General features: G+C 37.9%; 1 protein-coding gene across 2 annotated transcripts in view; it reads right to left on the bottom strand.

Annotated features, from left to right (window-relative positions):
• Window positions 1-1,972: 1,972 nt before the first annotated feature.
• Window positions 1,973-18,747, bottom strand: part of LOC123718642 (probable V-type proton ATPase subunit D 2) — a 37,440-nt gene continuing 20,665 nt past the window's right edge. The window contains exons 6-7 of one of the 2 annotated variants that reach the window (XR_006755042.1): window positions 4,034-4,396; window positions 2,538-2,650 (exon numbers count right to left, since the gene is read on the bottom strand). Coding sequence is in view for 1 of the 2 variants with exons in the window: in XM_045675328.1 (XP_045531284.1) it covers window positions 2,437-2,650 (214 nt within the window). In the remaining variant the exon portion in view is untranslated. Of the gene's footprint in view, window positions 2,651-4,033; window positions 4,397-18,747 lie in introns of both variants that reach the window. The other variant, XM_045675328.1, reaches the window with a different exon arrangement.

The following is an 18,747-nucleotide window of genomic DNA, read 5'->3' as shown; positions in this document are numbered from 1 at the left end:
GGCCCAGACCTAAACCTACTATACAGTAATAAGGCCAGGGTCTACTTAGTCTGGCATAAAATATGTGTATGTGAGATTTCTTTTACCACGATGGGACAATTCCAAATGCTTCATGACTATATTTTATAAAAATAAATCTAAAGTTTTGGGATCGGCTTTGGTATGGGATACTACTTTTTTGAGAGAATGTAACAGTATTTCTTCCAAATTTGATTTTATTCCCTTTGGAGTAGAGATTCTTGCGGCTTAGATTTTCATATCTATTTAAAGATTTAATGCACCTGGTACTACCAGTGAATGACCCCCGAGCTAGGACTTTTCTCGTGTAACGATATCCCAAGAGAAATGCTAGTATTAAGCATAGGAACCAAACCCATTACTATTAACATTTATTTTTATTAATTATATTGTAAATACTTTATACCAGATTTTCAAAGATTTTTGGTCTCTGAAGAATACCTATGATGAAGACGACATAGATATAGACGGTACATTATCGACCATTTAGCACATCACTATGAAAGGAAATTTCCGAATTTCTTGAAGCGAGAATTGCATATATATAATAAAAACCTTTATATATATTTACGCTCTCTCGAAACTGTATTTTTTCTCTCTTTCGTCCTTTATTGGTCAAACATACTTAAGTTGAGTAATTTTTTTTTATGTAATAGGTTAACGGGCAGGTGGCTCATGGACACTCTAAATGCAAAAAGGCTCGCGAGTGCGTTGCCAGCCTTTGAAGAACCTGTATATAATTGTGAACTCTCAAATTATTTATTATATAGACACATAAAAATATCTGTTTTTGATTCATAAAATAACTAAATCCCCAATCTGTACACCAAGTCTCAGGAGATTGAAATATTTTAGATGCAAAAAGTCACGTTCATTCTTAACGAACACATTATGATTTGAACAGTTGGATTGGGAGGTATCCCTTAACATCAAAGAAACTTATAAACTTGTCAAAGTAGAGAAACAATATTTTTCTATCATTGCTAAGCGTGCCATTAAGCAAGACAATAGACAATCTGACAATAGTCTCTGAGCTTTCTGTATTTGTTTCAAGATGAATTGTTAATCCAATAAGCAAGTAGATGAACAGCTTCCTATATTGTGATATAGGAATAGGATAGCCGTCGTATTGGCTCTTAGGCAAGGCGGTTTCACAGCTGCACAGTGCACAGCTGCGGTTCTACGACCTCAGGGATGACATTCGCTGAAGCCACTACGCAAACACTGCTCTTCTGATCGTGTGAACGCTGTTAAAATATTATCACATATATAACACACTGTTGGAACCACAACTGTGACTGTTCCCTTGAGATTTAAACGTACATTTTCTAATTACTAGTTTTAATATTTACTTATGGGGTTTAGTTTTAACTATTAAAACATTATATATTCCTGAACATGAATGGTCAAAGATATACCAAGTAGATAGGTGAGTTACACTATTATATAATTGCTAATTCGACGAGGTGCGACGAACTCGTGTATGCACTTCATCCGCAGGTTCCTCGCGTAGCTTGGAGCCTGTACTGCACGCCGTAAGACAGTATTTTGTACTGCACGCGGTCTTTGGTGATTGGTTTCCTTAGTGTAGAAAAACTACACCGGTGAGGTTGGGGCGTACATATAATTCATATAGCGCCAGTTGGATAGGTTGCCTTTGATAAATAGGTTGAGCTTGTGCACTTGGCTCTCCCTACTGCCCTGGAGATGAGGTGTTTTATGTAGAGTCCCCGGTCTATGGTGACACCTAAGTAGATGACCGGCGTCTAACCACGGCACATCTCGATCCAGGAAGCGTAGTGATAGTTGTCCATCCGGCTACCATAGTCAAAGTACTGTCTACCCTCTAACTTTGAAGAAAGACCATCTTCCACCACAAACCGCTGGCTTAATTAGGCTATGAGGGGGAAAGATTTAAAAAAAATACTTTATTAAATAATTAAATGTCTTTGATTTAAGGCAAATTTATTCGGTATACATATATAAACAACATACATAAAATACTAATTTATCAACTTTATATTGGCCTAAGACTTCCAATTAGAAAATCACTCAATATATAATAAATATAATGTGTGAGTCGAAAAATATAACACGCAATCAAAAAGGCATTTACAGCCTGTTAATATATAGAAAACTAACAAAATAATATTCACATATATTAAAAATACTACATAATATTATGGTTACGTTATTTAGTTAAAGGATGTTGCCGACCTTTGAATTACGCTCTTTTTAAAAAATACGTACTGCCCTTGGGAAGATCTCCAGAGAGCCAATTATACAGTTTAAAGTAAAATGACTTCCAGCCATCAGACTTCTCAGAGGTGATGATGCATCAAAGTGAAGAAGCAGAGACGCTCGCCGTAAAAAACGGTCCTTTATCTTACTGGGTTGTTTTGCCAAACCATTTGTATTTTAATTCTCTTCTTCTTTATCTTCTTCTATTTTATCTAATCCACGCTCCTCGAGAATTTTCAACTCTTCCTTCCTCCTATCCGCCATCTTCTTTTGTTTAACACGTTTCAGACGAAACGTCTCCTCTCTCTCTTTCTCGTCCAATTCGGAGACAATATATTTTGACGTCAAATTTATCCTTGGTACGACTATTTTGGACAGCACATTGCCTTTTCTGAAAAGAGAAATATTTTAATTTTTAAACAACTTCATATTTCTCATGAGATGGGATTTCAAGGATATAGGTTTTGTAAGAGCGACTTAAAATTATAAGAGCCTATCAACCAAGTGACCAAGCATTCTTTAGCCGATTGCCTAATCCCCTTTTAAAAAAAGGTACTTTCTGTACCTACATATGTGGTCTGGTAATTGAGGTGGGGGTAAATAAAACCTAATTGAATTCATTAAAATCAGTTTGAGTTTACGTTTCAAATTAAATATTCATTGCATACGAAAATAGCATTTGTTAATTGACATGGAAACTGACACTACCGCCACAAACTTTCGTTCGCCAGGGCTGTGTTAAGCACAAATGAGGAAGAGTTTTTTTTGAGATAAAGTCCTAATTCACTAAATTTTTGTTAAAATTTAAATTTAATTTAAAATAATTAACATTAAAATTTTCACAATTGAAATCTGAGGCCCAGACCTAAAAAGGTTGTAGTGCCATTGATTTATTTTTTGACTCCAGTACCCAGGTACCGTGGTTTCGGCCGCTGGTTGCCTGAGTGGTCCAAAAACCGGTGGTCTCACTCAGCAGGGGCCCACCCCCCTCTACCTACACCAGGTCTAAGTGGAGATTACTCCTTGGTCTCGACCCCTGGGCTGTGTCTAGCATCGTCTGTAACCCATGGAGGGGGAGGGGATATCAAGATGGTTTTCAGTCCAAAATATGGACTGTCACTGTTGAGGCTGCCAAGAGGAACAGTAAATCGAAAGATGTTTCTTTTACCGTTCACAAAAATATTTTTTTTTTTAAATAAATGAATCATTATTGATTATTTTACTTCATAACACTTAGCTATACGTATGTTTTATACAGATTACTCAGAATAACAGGTTTCGTATCAAATTGCTAGATAGCATAATAACGATTGCCGCGCAACCCTAATACTAAACTTTTTCAGCAATGTCTAGACCGGACTAAAAGCATTGGCTAATAGTGGTTCCAGGCTATCATATTTGAATAATTCTTATGTAACAGACACCAACTTTAGTTAGAATTTACTACATTTTAACCGCCCTAAAAAGGCTAATAGGTGACGAGTACGTCCAAGCATAGCTCCTCCATCCGTAGACGGATCTGGATGATCAAAGCCAGCATATTGGCATTTGTAGCGACCAGATAGAAAAGCTTTTATTTATTCATTTAGGAAACAACAGATACATCTCTAAAAGTATAAAAAAAACATAAAATCAACACATTGGACATATCCAAAAAGTTTTACTGATAAAGATAAAATTTTGTAGTCAAACTTATAGTTTTCAGGATATAAACTAAAATGTCCCAGCAAGAAACTCGCTCGATTTCGCCGCTTATAACACAGTTTATTCATACCCATTTTATGTAACTGTGGGGCTTCCCCCATGTACTGCTCGACCTAAAGGATCCTGGACAAGTCAAACTGCTAACTATTTTTAATGGAATCTTGCTGTTGGTCTGAAGGGCTTGGACAACTCTTTGGCTGCTTTGGCGAGCGAAGCTTAGGGTCTGCATCGAGCGTATCAATTCTCGACCTCCGCGATCCTCTGGTTTTTAGAGTGTCAATGAGCGTTAGGTATTTCCGAACCAATTCAACTTTGGGTCCTTTAAAGAGCGTACCAATTCTTAAAAAGCACTTGCGAGCCTTCTGGCATTGTCCATGGGTGGTCACCCTTGTGGTGATCATCAGATGGGCCACCTGTCCGTTTGACCTTTGTTCTATAAAAAAACACATTTTGACACTGAAACGACGTATCTGCTCCAGGTGAGCCAAAAATTAAAAGCCGGTCTAAAATAATGATGCATTCCGTTACAGTTGTAACCCAACTCCTGAATCTCCAAATGGCCGAACCGATTTTTATAACCTGTGATTTTATACCCCACGCCACAAACAACAATTTAATAGTGATACATAAAAAAATCTATCACAAAAAGAGACCACCGGGTCCAGCTCTATAATCTTTTAGACCTGGGCCTTAGATGTCTGTATCTGTTTCTTAATAGGTGAACAGTTGTGCCTGACACACGCCAAAACCTTTTCGGGTGTAACACCGGTTTCCTCGCGATGTTTTCCTTCACCGTACGATCGCACCACACAAAGAAAGACCATTGATACACAGCCATCAAACTTCAGGGATGAGAGACACCAGGTTGATCCCAGGTCAACTCAGTTCTAGGCCAACTAGACTATATAATCTAAACGTAATTTAATCTACTAGACCATAAGTTAACACAGTTTTAGGTGAGGTCATTCACCTATGAACCAGTTCCGAAGCCTGGTCAAGGATCCTGAGTCACTAGATAGGCGTGGTGTGAAATATATTATGTCTGCATTTACGTAGAGTAAAGTTTTAACTAAAAGGAAATTTGTCATAGATTATTTTGATTGGTACACAATTATCGCCATGGCAACGACATTACCACTAAACAATATCGTAATTATACCTGCTTAATTGCGATGGGAAATTGACATTTGCAACCTACTTTCATTAAAGTCTTTGAATATAATTAAACAAATTATTTCCTATACTACAAAGAACGATTACTACACATTTTTTTGCTGGAATGAGTTGACACGTCTTCTTCTTTATAGACTGTACGGCATTTCTTCTTTAATGCTGGGTGCATTCTTGGAGATGGTGGGGTACAAAATAGGAACAATACGGGACGTGTTCGCGAAGAACTCGGGATGTTTGTAGCAGAAATTCGGGGTCATGTTGCACAGATCTCCGTTGACCAAGACCCTACTGAATGCTGTCTCCGTGACATCTTTATATGTTCGCAGGGTTCATTACATCAGTACATTATCGTATTGATTTAGTACTGTAAGGATGTTTTTTGTTTTGTGAATAAAGATAAAAATGAATTTTAAATATTATACCCTGAATATAAGATCCATTCTTAACTCGAGAATAAAGAGAGACTGCTAAAAACTTTTCCTTTACATTTACACATATAAACATGAATAGGCAACACTGCATTTGAAAAATACTTTCTCCATTTGAATCCTACGCTCTCCCTGATAAAGGCTATAGAGCAGCGTTTCGCAACGTGCGGCCCGGTCCACACCCCACAGGAGGCAATTGTTAAGGGACGCAATTCGAAAATTTATTAGAATTATTTGACGTTTCAATTTCAGTTTTTCATTAAGTTCAAAAATCTACTTACTGTGTTTAGTTAAAAAAAAACTCCTAGTATTTTTTCCTGAAAGCTATCAATTATGTTTAATATTACATACTTAGCCATTTGTAGGGGGTTGCACGGCACAAACAAGCTTGAGACACACTGCTATAGAGTGTTTTATAAAAGTTTGTATCAAATCACGATGTAACCAGTGCCGGATTAGTCGTATAGCAAGAATAGCAAACTCTACAGGCCCTCCAACGTATCCGTAACCATAATAAAAACATATTACATAGGTTAGGTAGGTAAAAATCGATTTCGTCACGTTAAATCGTAAAAATAAGTTGGTATTTTACAAACTTTTACTGTAATGTTTAATTAAAATCTTGATCTTTAGACTAACATCTATACCACATCTACCTTTCAAGTGGCCAGATTTTTTGTTTTTTTTACACGAACGTCCTTATCATCTCACTTTGTTAACTATAGATCATGATTTGCTTAAATAAGTCTAACCTAACCTATCAGATCCAGAAAAAATTAGTCGTAACGGTTTTGTTTTTATTCAATATCCTAAACATGAGAACCTAAAGCAAACCAAGGGCCCCTTGATAGAATTTACTACAGGTCCCGCGCTGGCTTAATTCAGTACTGGATGTAACCCAAGGCGTGAAGACCAATAAAGATTGCTATATGTTGCGGAAACTATTGAACATCTTATTTCTATTATAGTCTTATGAAGACATCAATATCTACATGTGTAACAAATTATTTTTGCATTTAAAAGTTTATTTACCGAAAGCTTTAGGCTGTACAACTACTGCGGGCTATTAGATTTATGTATGTTGGGACTGGGTTTGAAACGTTATCGTTAAACACATTTAATTATCTTGTACAAAGAAGAATTGTTAATATAATACCTTGGGTTACACTATTATATAATACAGATCCATTTAAAAACAAAACCTTCATCAGGAATAACGTAGGGTTAGCGGTGAAATTTTTTTCAAATCAGTCCTGCTTTTTTCAGCCTTTTCTAATCAAATCTTTCCTAATTCCTAACTAATTAGTTACACTGATAATGAAGAGAAAGGCAATAATAGGAAGTTCCCTAAGAGACATCAAACATCCAAATAAAGAACTGTTTGTCACTTACAAACAAACATCATATTATCAAACTTAGTCTCAGTAATTCGTATCCCATCCGCTCTGAAGAACGAATACCTGTGTAGCAACTGACAGTTCATACCAGAAGTCCTTAATGGTACATTACACACTATTGAAGCCTTTAAACCAATTGATAAAGAAATCATTAACAATAAATATAAGTTCAAACATAATGATAGATTACAAATTGATCGGAAATTGTCATTGTTACAAGATGGCCGCTCAATTACCGCCATTTTGTAGTAATGCCATCAATTTCTTTACAAATAATATATAAATGCCGTGTACTTAAATGAATCAGCAATGTAAAATCGATATTGCAAGCGAACTCACGATGCTACTAACATCAAATTACCATTTTTCTAGAACAACCGCATTTAACAGTGTTCATAGTTGTTCGGATTAATACCATATTTAAGACAATTGGCACATATGTGGATCCAGCTGCCCACTGAATTATTATATACCAATTAACTAACAATTCTTATAAGTCTTGCAGGCCTTCTGGGACTGCAAGTGTCCATGGGCTAATGCACTTTATTGGGGCTTGAAGGTTGCCCTAGGCATGACACGCGATATTATTCTGTACGAACGTTCCTCACATCAACACCAACTATGCAAAACACTCAGCTGTATCGCGCAGCCCGGACATAAAATGACCACTGAAACTTGACTTGTTTCATCGGATTCTTAAAAGGAGTATTAAGAATATCCATAGCGCTAAACCTGCATCATGAGCACACCCCACATACACACCCTCACGTATATACCACCATACCATCACACAACACAGCCGCATTAGGTATTACATAATTAAATGTATTTAGTAATTGATTTTGCAAATGTTTGAACGTTATGTATACCATATTTAGTGTAATTGTTAGCTGTTGGAATTCGACATAAATAATTGTTTTTGATGCCTTGTGCAAACATTATGGGAAGTCATATTTGCTATAAATAGTTGTAACACTGATGGAAAAGGGACAAAGCAAAACTTACAAATTCAATTTCCTGACGCGACGGCGGCTTGTATAGCAATTGTTTGTCTTACGGGTGCCAACACACTACGCGGTTTTAATGTAATATTTACTCTCTAAAGTACAAAGCCATTTCATAAAGAACCTTCTTTTTATTTCGTAAACTAACACAGTTAAAGCAAAAGATTAGATTATTATTTATTACCAATTCGTTGTATTACAATATAAAAATTGAACATAACTCAATGAAAGGGAGGGCAACTGGCGGCCTTATCGCTTCCGAGCGATCTCTTCCAGGCAACCACTGTGAGAAAAACATGTATTAACTTAGATAAGATAGGCAAGAAGTGCAAAAAATCATATTACATATAGACCCAAAAAGAGAAGTCATCATAGATTTTATTGGGCCGGAATTTTTTAAATGGTATCTCCAAAGGAAGACCTCCGGGAGCCGATTGCAGTCCGCAAAAGAAAATGTCCCGTGAAAGTGGACCGTGAAAGACTTCCAGACAAGGTGATGCGGTATTATATTTATATAGATTAAAACAAACAAAATGTTGATGAAACGTTGACTACACCTCAACTAAACTTTAAGCAGAGTCTGGAGGCCGAGGACCAGTCGAAGTACTGGACGGACCTACTAGATGAACAGATGGTAGACGAGACCTGGAGGGAAGTTGCCAGCACAGCGTGACCAACCGGAAACAGTGGACGTCATCAGTCTGATTCTACTGATTAAATGTGGCAACGCCCTTAAAATCAGGAGTAAACAGAAAAATGAAATTTTGCATAAAATCATTTCAATTATAAAACAATCGGACATATAGACATATAGTCTATCTTCACATTATTTTTTCATAGTTAACATTTCTATTTCCATAACTCATCTCCAATTCACAAAAACACAATAGATTTTGCTTCTTGATTTTGATCCATTTGGAGTAGAGCCTGTGGGGTCCAAGTGCGCTAATTAAAAATTTAAAGCGCCAGGCAGGTGACCCCAGAGCTGGTGCTTTTCTCACTGAACGATATCGCAATTAACCTAATCTTATCAACAACACTACTAAAAACGAAAAAAACCTAACCTAATGTAATTCACTTGGGACCCATTGGGAACTGAGACAATATAATTTACATCATATATGTTACATTAAGATGTTTTATAAGAATCAGAATTGAATATTTATTGGTCTGTCTTCAATTCTCGCTTCCTCTCTAAGTAGAGAAGCCCTTCACCACCCTCCCACTGCCTTGAACCTCTGATCCCACCAGGGCTCCGTCTGTCACCTTAGGTCTCTTGGTGCAGACATCCCGTACTCATTTATATATTCACTACGTATTCGTAGGGTTGTTAGGTTCTTAGGTCTCTCCCTCTCATATATTTAGTTATCTAGTGCAGCTTGATAATACATATAAGAACATATACTATAGAGATACTTCTGATATACCTATAAATTTAAACACATATTTTACAGACCATTGGCTGGCTACAGCTTAGAATAAACAATTGTGAATTTAGCTGTAACACCAAACATTAGGTCGCCACAAAGAAACGTAAAAATTCCTGAATATCGGAAAACACAAACGGAGCGGAAAATTTTCATATTTCTCTGACCTCAATTTCCAATTTATGATGCGATAGCGGTGGATCTTTAGTGACATATTTATATTCGATGGCTGGAACAATGCAAAGAAATACTGTTATGTAGCGACATCTACAATCCTCAGCTACAACTACAATGACCTCATATCCTGAAACGCGTAATCGAACTGTTTCCGACCGATATGTAGTAACCATGCTTTTCCGACCGCTCGATGCAGTATCGTGTAGAGGGAACGATAATATCCCCCCGACCCACCAAAGCCGGTGTCCCCAAAGCACGGTCCTCGCGCCCCTCCTGTTCATGCCGTTCACCGGCAATAACCTCAGAGCTCCCAAAAGTGGAGCTAGCTGACTATACAGAAGACAACGCTCTCTATAACACCCACTAAGACAGAGGTGTCAACGTGGACAGACTCCATAGTTTGGGAAATGGGACTCCCTAATAAATCCCGAGAAGAGTGTCCCAGTTCTCTTTGCTAAGGGCAAACCCGGTGCCATCGCTCAACCTCGGGAAAAAATCCGCCTCAAAAACGAGGAAACCCTATAAGGGCATGCCATCCCGTGGCAATAGTCTGTCGATTATCTAGAAGTCATGCTCGATATTCCGTAAGAACATAGCCACCGTTTGCATGAAGACCTCTGTTGTCCACTCTCAGCCTATAATACCTCCTGAATAAAAGAAGACACAAACTGACACTGTATAATTTTAAGTGACCATCCATGACCTAAGCTAGCGCATTGTGCCCCCCTCCTATAGTAATCCGCTACAGGGGCTCCTGGAGCTCCCTACTGTAGCCTTGTTGAAGTTGGCGTCTACACGCCACTTCAACAAGGCTAGACATCATCCCAATTCGTTGGTCAATTAATCAATTACTGTTCTTAAGAGACACAATATATGAAGAGTGAAAACCTTACTAAGAACCATTATGTTTAACCAGCTGCCCATTAAAGTACTTCCAAACCAATTCGACTTATTCCTACAAGAAAAAGCCTTACTGAGACTATCAATGCACTCGCAGGCCCTGGTATTGTGGGTGTCCATGTGCGTTATCACTTAAAAAGAGCCTCCTGCCAGTTTGTCTCCCAGAGATATCTGAAGAAATGTTTTCAGATAAATTAAAACCGCATGAAGATATAATTTAGATAACACGAGGAGTTTGGTTATAGCTTCCAATATTTTCGCATCAACGCCCCCAGTTCATGTTACCGTGTTATACATTTGGTGCATGTGAAAAGTTATTGTCCATCGATTTTTAGACCCTGATTTTGATTAATATAAAAATAATGTTGATAAATTGTTTCGTATTTTTATTTGAATGATGAATACTGCAATGTTGTGAGCTGTCTCGGCTGAATATTTTTAGGAGCATTATAATGAAGGAGATTATAGAAGGAGAGATAAATAAAGAAGGCGAAATTTACAATCTCCGATAACGACAAACCCTGAAAACAATCTATCGTAGTATTTCACATTGGATATTAGAGCCAATCAGCGGTCGAGGATTCTTCCTTTAGGTTGGTGAAACAGTACAAAAACTTTACACTGGAATTGTAGGCCTTCTGGAAGGAGTCACCACGTAGAGGAAGGATGGTGAACCGTACTCTGTCTACTGACTAATACACAGATTTAAACTGAAGACAAGCCCCGCATGCGACTGTAAAGAAGATCCGATCAAACAGTGCGATTTGGGGCTCGAGATCGGCATGAAAAGTGGGATGGGCTATCCGACATGTTGGTCTGGCATAGATCACAGCTGGAAAAAATCTGCTATAGAATTGTCTTTTGTTAAAATAGCTTTTACGCATTAAGAAAAACGCTTTTTGAACGGATTTACGGACGTTTAAAAATATTTAGAATTATGTAAATAATTATAAGTTTTTTAATAATAATACATAGCTTGAATCCGATCAAAAAGTGTCTTTCTTAATGCTATAGAATTGTCAAATATGTCGGTAAGATAGAGACAACACAAGAGGTATCGCGGGTCCTGTTAATAAAAAAACAAAAACAAAACATTCCCGTGGCTAAGAGAGAAGTCATATACCTAACGAAAATATTGTAGGGTTAATAATTAAATAAATAAAAATTGTCAGTTAAAACAATGTAAAGAACCAAAGGAAATAAGATGAGGGTGGCCCAAAAAAAGCTGGCGCGAATGGAGAAGGAATCGACGGTACTGAAGCTAGGATATTAGGAACAAAATATAGCAAAGCAAATCTAAGCGAAATGTATTTTACTTTTGTGATGATAATTATTATTATTAAAATACAAAATTATTCAAACTTCTTTTAACTTAGACCATAGCAGTGAATGATTTTATACACGTTGATCCGGCGAGGTTTGAGCTCCGATCATTTAGTTATTTCGTACATAACATAGCAATGTTATATTCTACACTATAGGAAAATGTAACGTTTATTATTTCTTTTAACGGAAACGGAGGCTCACCTGATGTTAAACCACCCATGGACAATGCCAGAAGGCTCGCAAGTACGTTGCCGGCGTTTTAATTGATGCGCCCTTTGGTTCGGATACTTCAGTAGGCAGTAATAAAAGCAGGAAGATTATTTATTTATTCACTTACGAGTCATGTGTCGCTAAATTATGTGAGTTATAAAATGCCTTGCCATGAGTTACTTAAAGCCTAATAAAGGAGGTTACTTTGAGGGTAGACTTTGAATGATTGAAAAAAACTATAACCTACCAAGTCTGACCATTGTAACGTGTAATATTTTAATTTGCCCTTTCTTCATTTGATTTTCTTAGTATGAACTGTTTAGATTACCTTTGCAGTACATATGGAACATTTTTGTTTTCCATAGACATTGTTCGCTTTTCACTCCATAGAAGCCTTCCTCAGGGTTGGTTAACCATCAAGTTGTTAACAACATATTTGCAATTGATTTTTATTTATCATAAGATTATGTTGCCACAGATTTTAGGTCTGTATGACTGTAAAACCGAGGCCCAGAGTTCAGAGCTAAAATTGATTCCAAAACTTTTTACGCCACTACGCTTGCGGGCTGTCTCTGGTGAGGCGTAGGGGGCCCTAACAGCATGCTGGTGGTAATAGCGGGATGGCTGGACTGCTCTTGAGTCATTGCGATGGACTGCATGTGCTATTTTAGATTTTATGATTTAATCAACAAATTAAATATTTAGGATATCGTAACGCGATAATAACCTTATAGACGTATATTAACTAAATGTAATAAATAAACTAATTCTTTCACTACAACCTTTTTAGGTATGGGCCTCAGATTTTTGTATATGTTTCATGATCAATTGTTAACTAATAGGCAAGTAGGTGATCAGCCTCCTGTGCCTGACACACGCCGTCGACTTTTTTGGTTCTAAGGCAAGCCGGTTTCCTCAAGATGTTTACTTCACCGTACGAGCAAACGTTAAAAACTCACAAAGACAAACAGTCCATGATTACCTAGCCGGGGATCGAATCTACGACCTCAAAACAATAAACATTGTTAAGGATCACAAAGAACTTGCGCTTTGAAAGAGAGACGCAGTTCCAGTTCTTCTCTTGATTTAAGAACTGGCTTTAAATATTAATTTTACTGAAATTAATAATTTTTTTATTTATTTTGTTCCATTTAGATACTCTATAGCGTTCTTCTCTCTCTCTCTACAGTTCTCTATAGCCTGATACCGGTGACCGCAGAGCTGGTGCTCTCCTCAACGAACAAGTTTCGCAATACAGCGAGAAAATGCCAGCCTTAAAGGTTCCAGCACAGGGCCCAACTTTTCAAATTTGTTGTAATTTTCTATTTATTAATTATCATTATTACTATGTAGGAATATTTTAAATACCGTATATTTTACTGACCTATGCGATATTTTTATTTAAAAAAATGCTTGTAGATAATTAAAAGGTTTTTTTTCGAGCGACCCCAATCCCAAAGATTTCCACAGACTCATAGTGGTGACATAAAATTAAGACTAGCCTAGAGATGCCCCATTCCCTACGCATAATTAAAATGTAACCCCTCTATAAATGAATACAATCGATTTTCAACCCTATTCTTAGATATGATAGTCGAAAATCCTCTAAATGATTCTTACAGCCTTTCGTATCGCGTTGTTATTTGAACTTAAATAAAAAATGCAGGGAAACTACGGGTACACACCAAACTATCTCCTTCGAATCGGCAAGAATTTTGTTTCAAAATATCACTTGCACCGTGGGTTGAGAAGTTGGTAGAGAAACAAGTGTGAGTTGGAGAAGGCCTTTACTTAAGCGGCCCTAAAATATTCTAATACAAGGATTTTTTCATAGAACGGGAACGTTAAGTATATACATGAAGAATGCCAGATGTGACTCACATCCCCAAAAGGTAGAACCCGCAGCTTTGCACCAATGGACTTTCTGACGCATTTAACATTCGCTCCTATATTTCCTTTGAAACACCGTGGATTTGCCTTACACCCGGCACGGCGTGTAACACAGGAGGCTGATGACTTGGCTATTTGACAAACCATGAAACAGATACAGAAATCATAGACCTAACAACGGGCGCCACAGAGTAATTTTTTTCATTATTTAATACCAGCCAACACGTAGGTGTGTACCAACACCCCACACATCGTTCTCGCGTTTGCGTGCTTCTCGTGTTTCAGTTACCCGATACGCTCAAACATGCTAAGAACACGACGCACGATTAACCCATCTTCATTCAAGTATGATATTATATCTGATGGGTCTTCAAGTCAATAAAATAAGATTTTCATATGGTCATTTATTTATTTACAAAAAACCTGCCATCGTATGGATTTAGCTGATGGGCAAAAATACGAGAAGAAAAAATAATACGTTTTTTTATAGAGACGGACAGGAGGCTTATCTGATGTTAAGTAATACCACCCATGGACAATGCCGGACGGCTCACAAGTTCCTTTTAAGAATTGGTACACTCTGAAGTACCCTAAGGCGGATTGGTTCGGAAGTACCTGTCACTATGGATCCTTAATGCAAGAGAGTTCCCGATTGCATTGCCAAGCTTTTTAAGAATTGGTACGCTCTTTGAATCATCCTAAGTCGACACGACACGCTCAAGCCAGAGGTCTGGCGAGTGCGTTGCCGGTATTTCAAGAATGGCTACGCTCTTTGAAGGTCTCTTTGTCGAATTGGTTCGGAAATACTTCAGCGGGCTGGTTCAATAAAATAATTGTGAGGGATTTTTTTTTTTGATTAATGTCACTTTAAAACACTACAGACATGTTTATATATATCTATTAGGAAATTTCTTAATGTATATATGAATCTACAAAATATGTGTATAGAATAAGGTCCCGCCCACAAGAGATATTGGAAAATTTCTACATAATAAAAATAAAAAACACTACAGACATCAAGAAACAATATTTGTTCAGTTCACTTGAACATTGACCAACCGCTGACGTGGCTGTTCCAATAACAGTTGAAGGTGACAACAGCTCACGAGTGTACCTAATATATATGTGGAAATGGGTGTAAGTTCTGTGTCTAACACTCGCCCGTGTGTAAGGAATCGTAATACCGGCATTAGACCCAATTAGACAGGGGCTGATCACATACTTGCCTCATGTAAAAGATACATAGAACCCAGACCTAAAATGTTGTAGCGAGAACATCGTAACACCGGCAATAGAGGTGAAGATAACAGCAGGCAAAGGCCGATCACCTATTTGTCTCGTGAAACAGTATATCAGTATAACAGTAATATTTTAATATGTAACCTATATGTGTAAAATAATAGCGTTTTCTACTTGACTTCACTGTATTGTCACGCGAATTTCTAGTTTGATTGACAGACCACCCTGCAGAGATACCTAATACTATGAATTTGCGGCTTCGCTTATAAAAAACAAGAGTGATCACGCTTAAAAATATATATCACACATTTTCCTTATATATATCTCATAATAGGTACATATGAATTGCGATAGAATTTGTACTGGTTGTGTTTGAACAAATCTGTGATTCGATCGGCTTAGTATATAGCAGAAACTCCATCAAATATTCACACCAACAAGCACTGATGGTGATTGAAGAAGATTTTTTAAGCCACATTTCTGGACTTCCTGCCAGATTAAGGAAACGGATATATTGTGTAGCATATAAATTTTTAAAAGAAACGCACTCCCTACTAGCCCTCTGGCATTGAGTGTCCATGGCCGGTAGGTATTTCCTAACCAATTCAACGGATGGTCCTTCAAAAAGTGTACCAATTCTTTAAAGGCAATCGCGAGCCATGGACGGTATCACTTAGCATAAGGTGAGCCACCTGCCCGTTAGGCTCCTTCTATTAAAAAAAACGATAGAAAAGTCGGAGCACACAGATAGTTGAACAGTGTAACATAGATGTTATTTTCTTTAAAGAAACACTTTAAATGTTTTATGATGATCATGATGATCTTTTTGGTGTACATAAATATATCAGAGATTGGTGGGCTTATCAGAAAATCGGATCTAGTAAATTGGGCGTTTATTGTTACTTTGGTTAATAATTGTGATTCCTTCTATTACTTTTCAGAATCATAATTTTATTTTGTTCCATTTGTTTTATTATTAAACTGTTTCATAATTTGGGATCATTACTTAACGAATACTGTTACGACCAATCAGAAAAATTGCCTCGAGTGGAGGCGCGTTGACATTGGCCAGTGCGTTCGGAGAACGCCAGCCAGTACTGAATGTGGTGATGAGACGTTGGAGTTAGGTTTATGTGATATTTTAATGAAATGTTAAAAGGCCAACATCACTACAACGTCTTTAGGTCTGGACCTCAGATTTCAAAATCTGTTTCATGATCATTTTTCAATGTAATGGGGAGGCATGGCATGGCATGGCAGTAAGTGGTCAGCCTTCGTCAGTCTCCTTTTTGGGTCTAAGGCATATTGGTTTCCTCACGATGTTTTCCTTCACCGTTCGAGCGAATGTTAAATGGGCACATAGAAAGGAAGCACACTGGTATAAAACCGGGGATCGACCAACACTGCTCTCAAAATAAGTACTATACGATAATTAATCGTGTTGGTGTTCGCAATTTACCCACTTGACGCCCTAAACCTGCTAATGACGATGTCCATATCAATGGAGTGACGATATATCTATTTACACCAAAAGTGTGATGTATGTTTGGCTTTAATGTATATATATAACAATTATTTGAGGTCGCGGAAAATTAAAAATATGCAGGCCTTTAAAATAATAAATTAAGTAATGAATTAAATTGAATTATTAAACTAATTAAAACCTCCTTTCCAGGGCCAAGGTAATGTAGCCCAAGTTTTCCCAATAAATTCGCGGTTATGGTAGTTGAGTTTAGGCCTAGCAACTTCAACTCTCACTCTCAACCCTTAGGTCCCATCCTCTGCCGTGCAGCAATGGACAAGGAGCGTTACAAACACTTGCGATTACATTACACCCAATTAGGAAAAAGCTAATCACCTGCTTGCCTCATGAAACAGTTTTAAAGAGGCTCAGACCTAAAAGGTTGTAGCGAGAACATCGTACCACTGCCATTAGACCTAATCAGACATAAATCACCTAGTTGGCTCATGCAACAAATATATAGCACCCAGCCCAGACCTGAAAGGTAGCTAGAACCTCGTAACGTTGGCATTTGACTCAATTAGGCACAAATCACGTACTTGCCTCATGAAACTGATACATAGGACCCAGACCTCAAAAGGTAGTAGCGGTTTTTTACATATCCGTTAGAAATAAAAGCCTTTTTAAAGCATTTTGCATTTCGAATCTATTTGCATTTTCTACCTCCCAGTATGTCTAGACGGAAAACAAGACGTACAATTCGGCATACTTCAAATTAAGATCTCGGATAATTAGCTAAGCTGACCGACAGACGTCGTCTTTTGCTAGACTTTTTTATTCTAGGGTTGCCAGTTGAAAGACTTCTATTATATTATTAATGAACAATATTTAAAAATTATTTCAAATCTATTAGTGGCTATAGAAGTTATATTATTGGCTTCAAAAAACGCCTAGGGAAGATGGCGTCGCACCAGAACCCCTCACCATGTTTGTAAACACGGAAACGTCGGGAATTTGTGTTCATTCCTAAATTGGAACTGGATCGCCTTTGCCACGTGTGACCTATGATATGTGGTGCTGGTAGCGAATTCCCACAGTACCTTGGACTGCGAAGCGCACCTATGCATCGATCCTGACCCAACTCCGCATACGGACTCGCCTGTCTACCAGCACAGTGAATTGTATCCTATTTCTGTTATACAATGCGGAGAGACGGTTGGTTGGTAATAGAAAGCAAAAGATCACGTGGCCGTTCACCAAACAGATGGACCGATCAAGTTAAAGACTCATTGTCCGCAAAACTGTACACTGTCATAAGAGAGGCGCTGGATAGACACCGGTGGAAACAGTTAGTGCGCTCCAGATGCTTCCTTGGTGACCGCGACGCTCAGGCATGAGCTGGCGATTAAAGAGAGAAGAGAGGCCACACTCCGAATAGATTCCAATAATATTATTAAGCAAGAGCTTAGCAAGAGCAAGAGGTAGAAGTTCTAGATAAGGTCTAACCCTAAAATACGTGTCTATCGCGTTATCTCTTCGGTCTCTTATTCCACCTCTCTCCTCCAAGTCATCCCGACTATCTTTGACACATGTAGCGAGAACATCGTAGCACTGGCTTTAAATCCAATCAAGCAAGGTTTTTATAACGACTTTGAAGATTTCGCAATTGACAAGTGCCAACCCTGATCCTTGGCATTCATCCAAACCTTATAGTACGCAGACACACCGTCACACATACCTTAGATAACTTCGTTACTATGCGTAGCGAGCCATCACTAACGACAAATTAAATTAAACAATTTTCTAAAGCGTAAAAAAAACGTGGAGAGAGATAAAATAGTCCAGAGACACGCTGGACCAAAGTACAATTGTTTTATGGTCAGAGAGGTCAGGAGTAGTGTTGGTCTAGTCCCCGGCGGTGCACCAATGAACGGTAAAGGAAAACCTCGTAAGGAAACCAATATGTCTTAGACCCAAAAATCGACGGTGTGTGTCAGGCACAGAAGGCTGATCGGCTGAAAAACGATCATGAAACATATACAGAAATCCGAGGACCAGACCTAAAAATGTTGTAGCGCCACTGATTTTTTATATGTTCAGAAAAACAAAATAAATGGATTCTGAGCATGTCCAACCTAAATGGATATGGGC

The sequence above is a fragment of the Pieris brassicae genome, chromosome Z (assembly GCF_905147105.1).
Source record: "Pieris brassicae chromosome Z, ilPieBrab1.1, whole genome shotgun sequence".
NCBI classification, from domain to species: Eukaryota; Metazoa; Arthropoda; class Insecta; order Lepidoptera; family Pieridae; genus Pieris; species Pieris brassicae.
The sequence above is the reverse complement of the archived record's forward strand: the minus strand, read 5'-3'. Positions and strand labels throughout refer to the sequence as shown.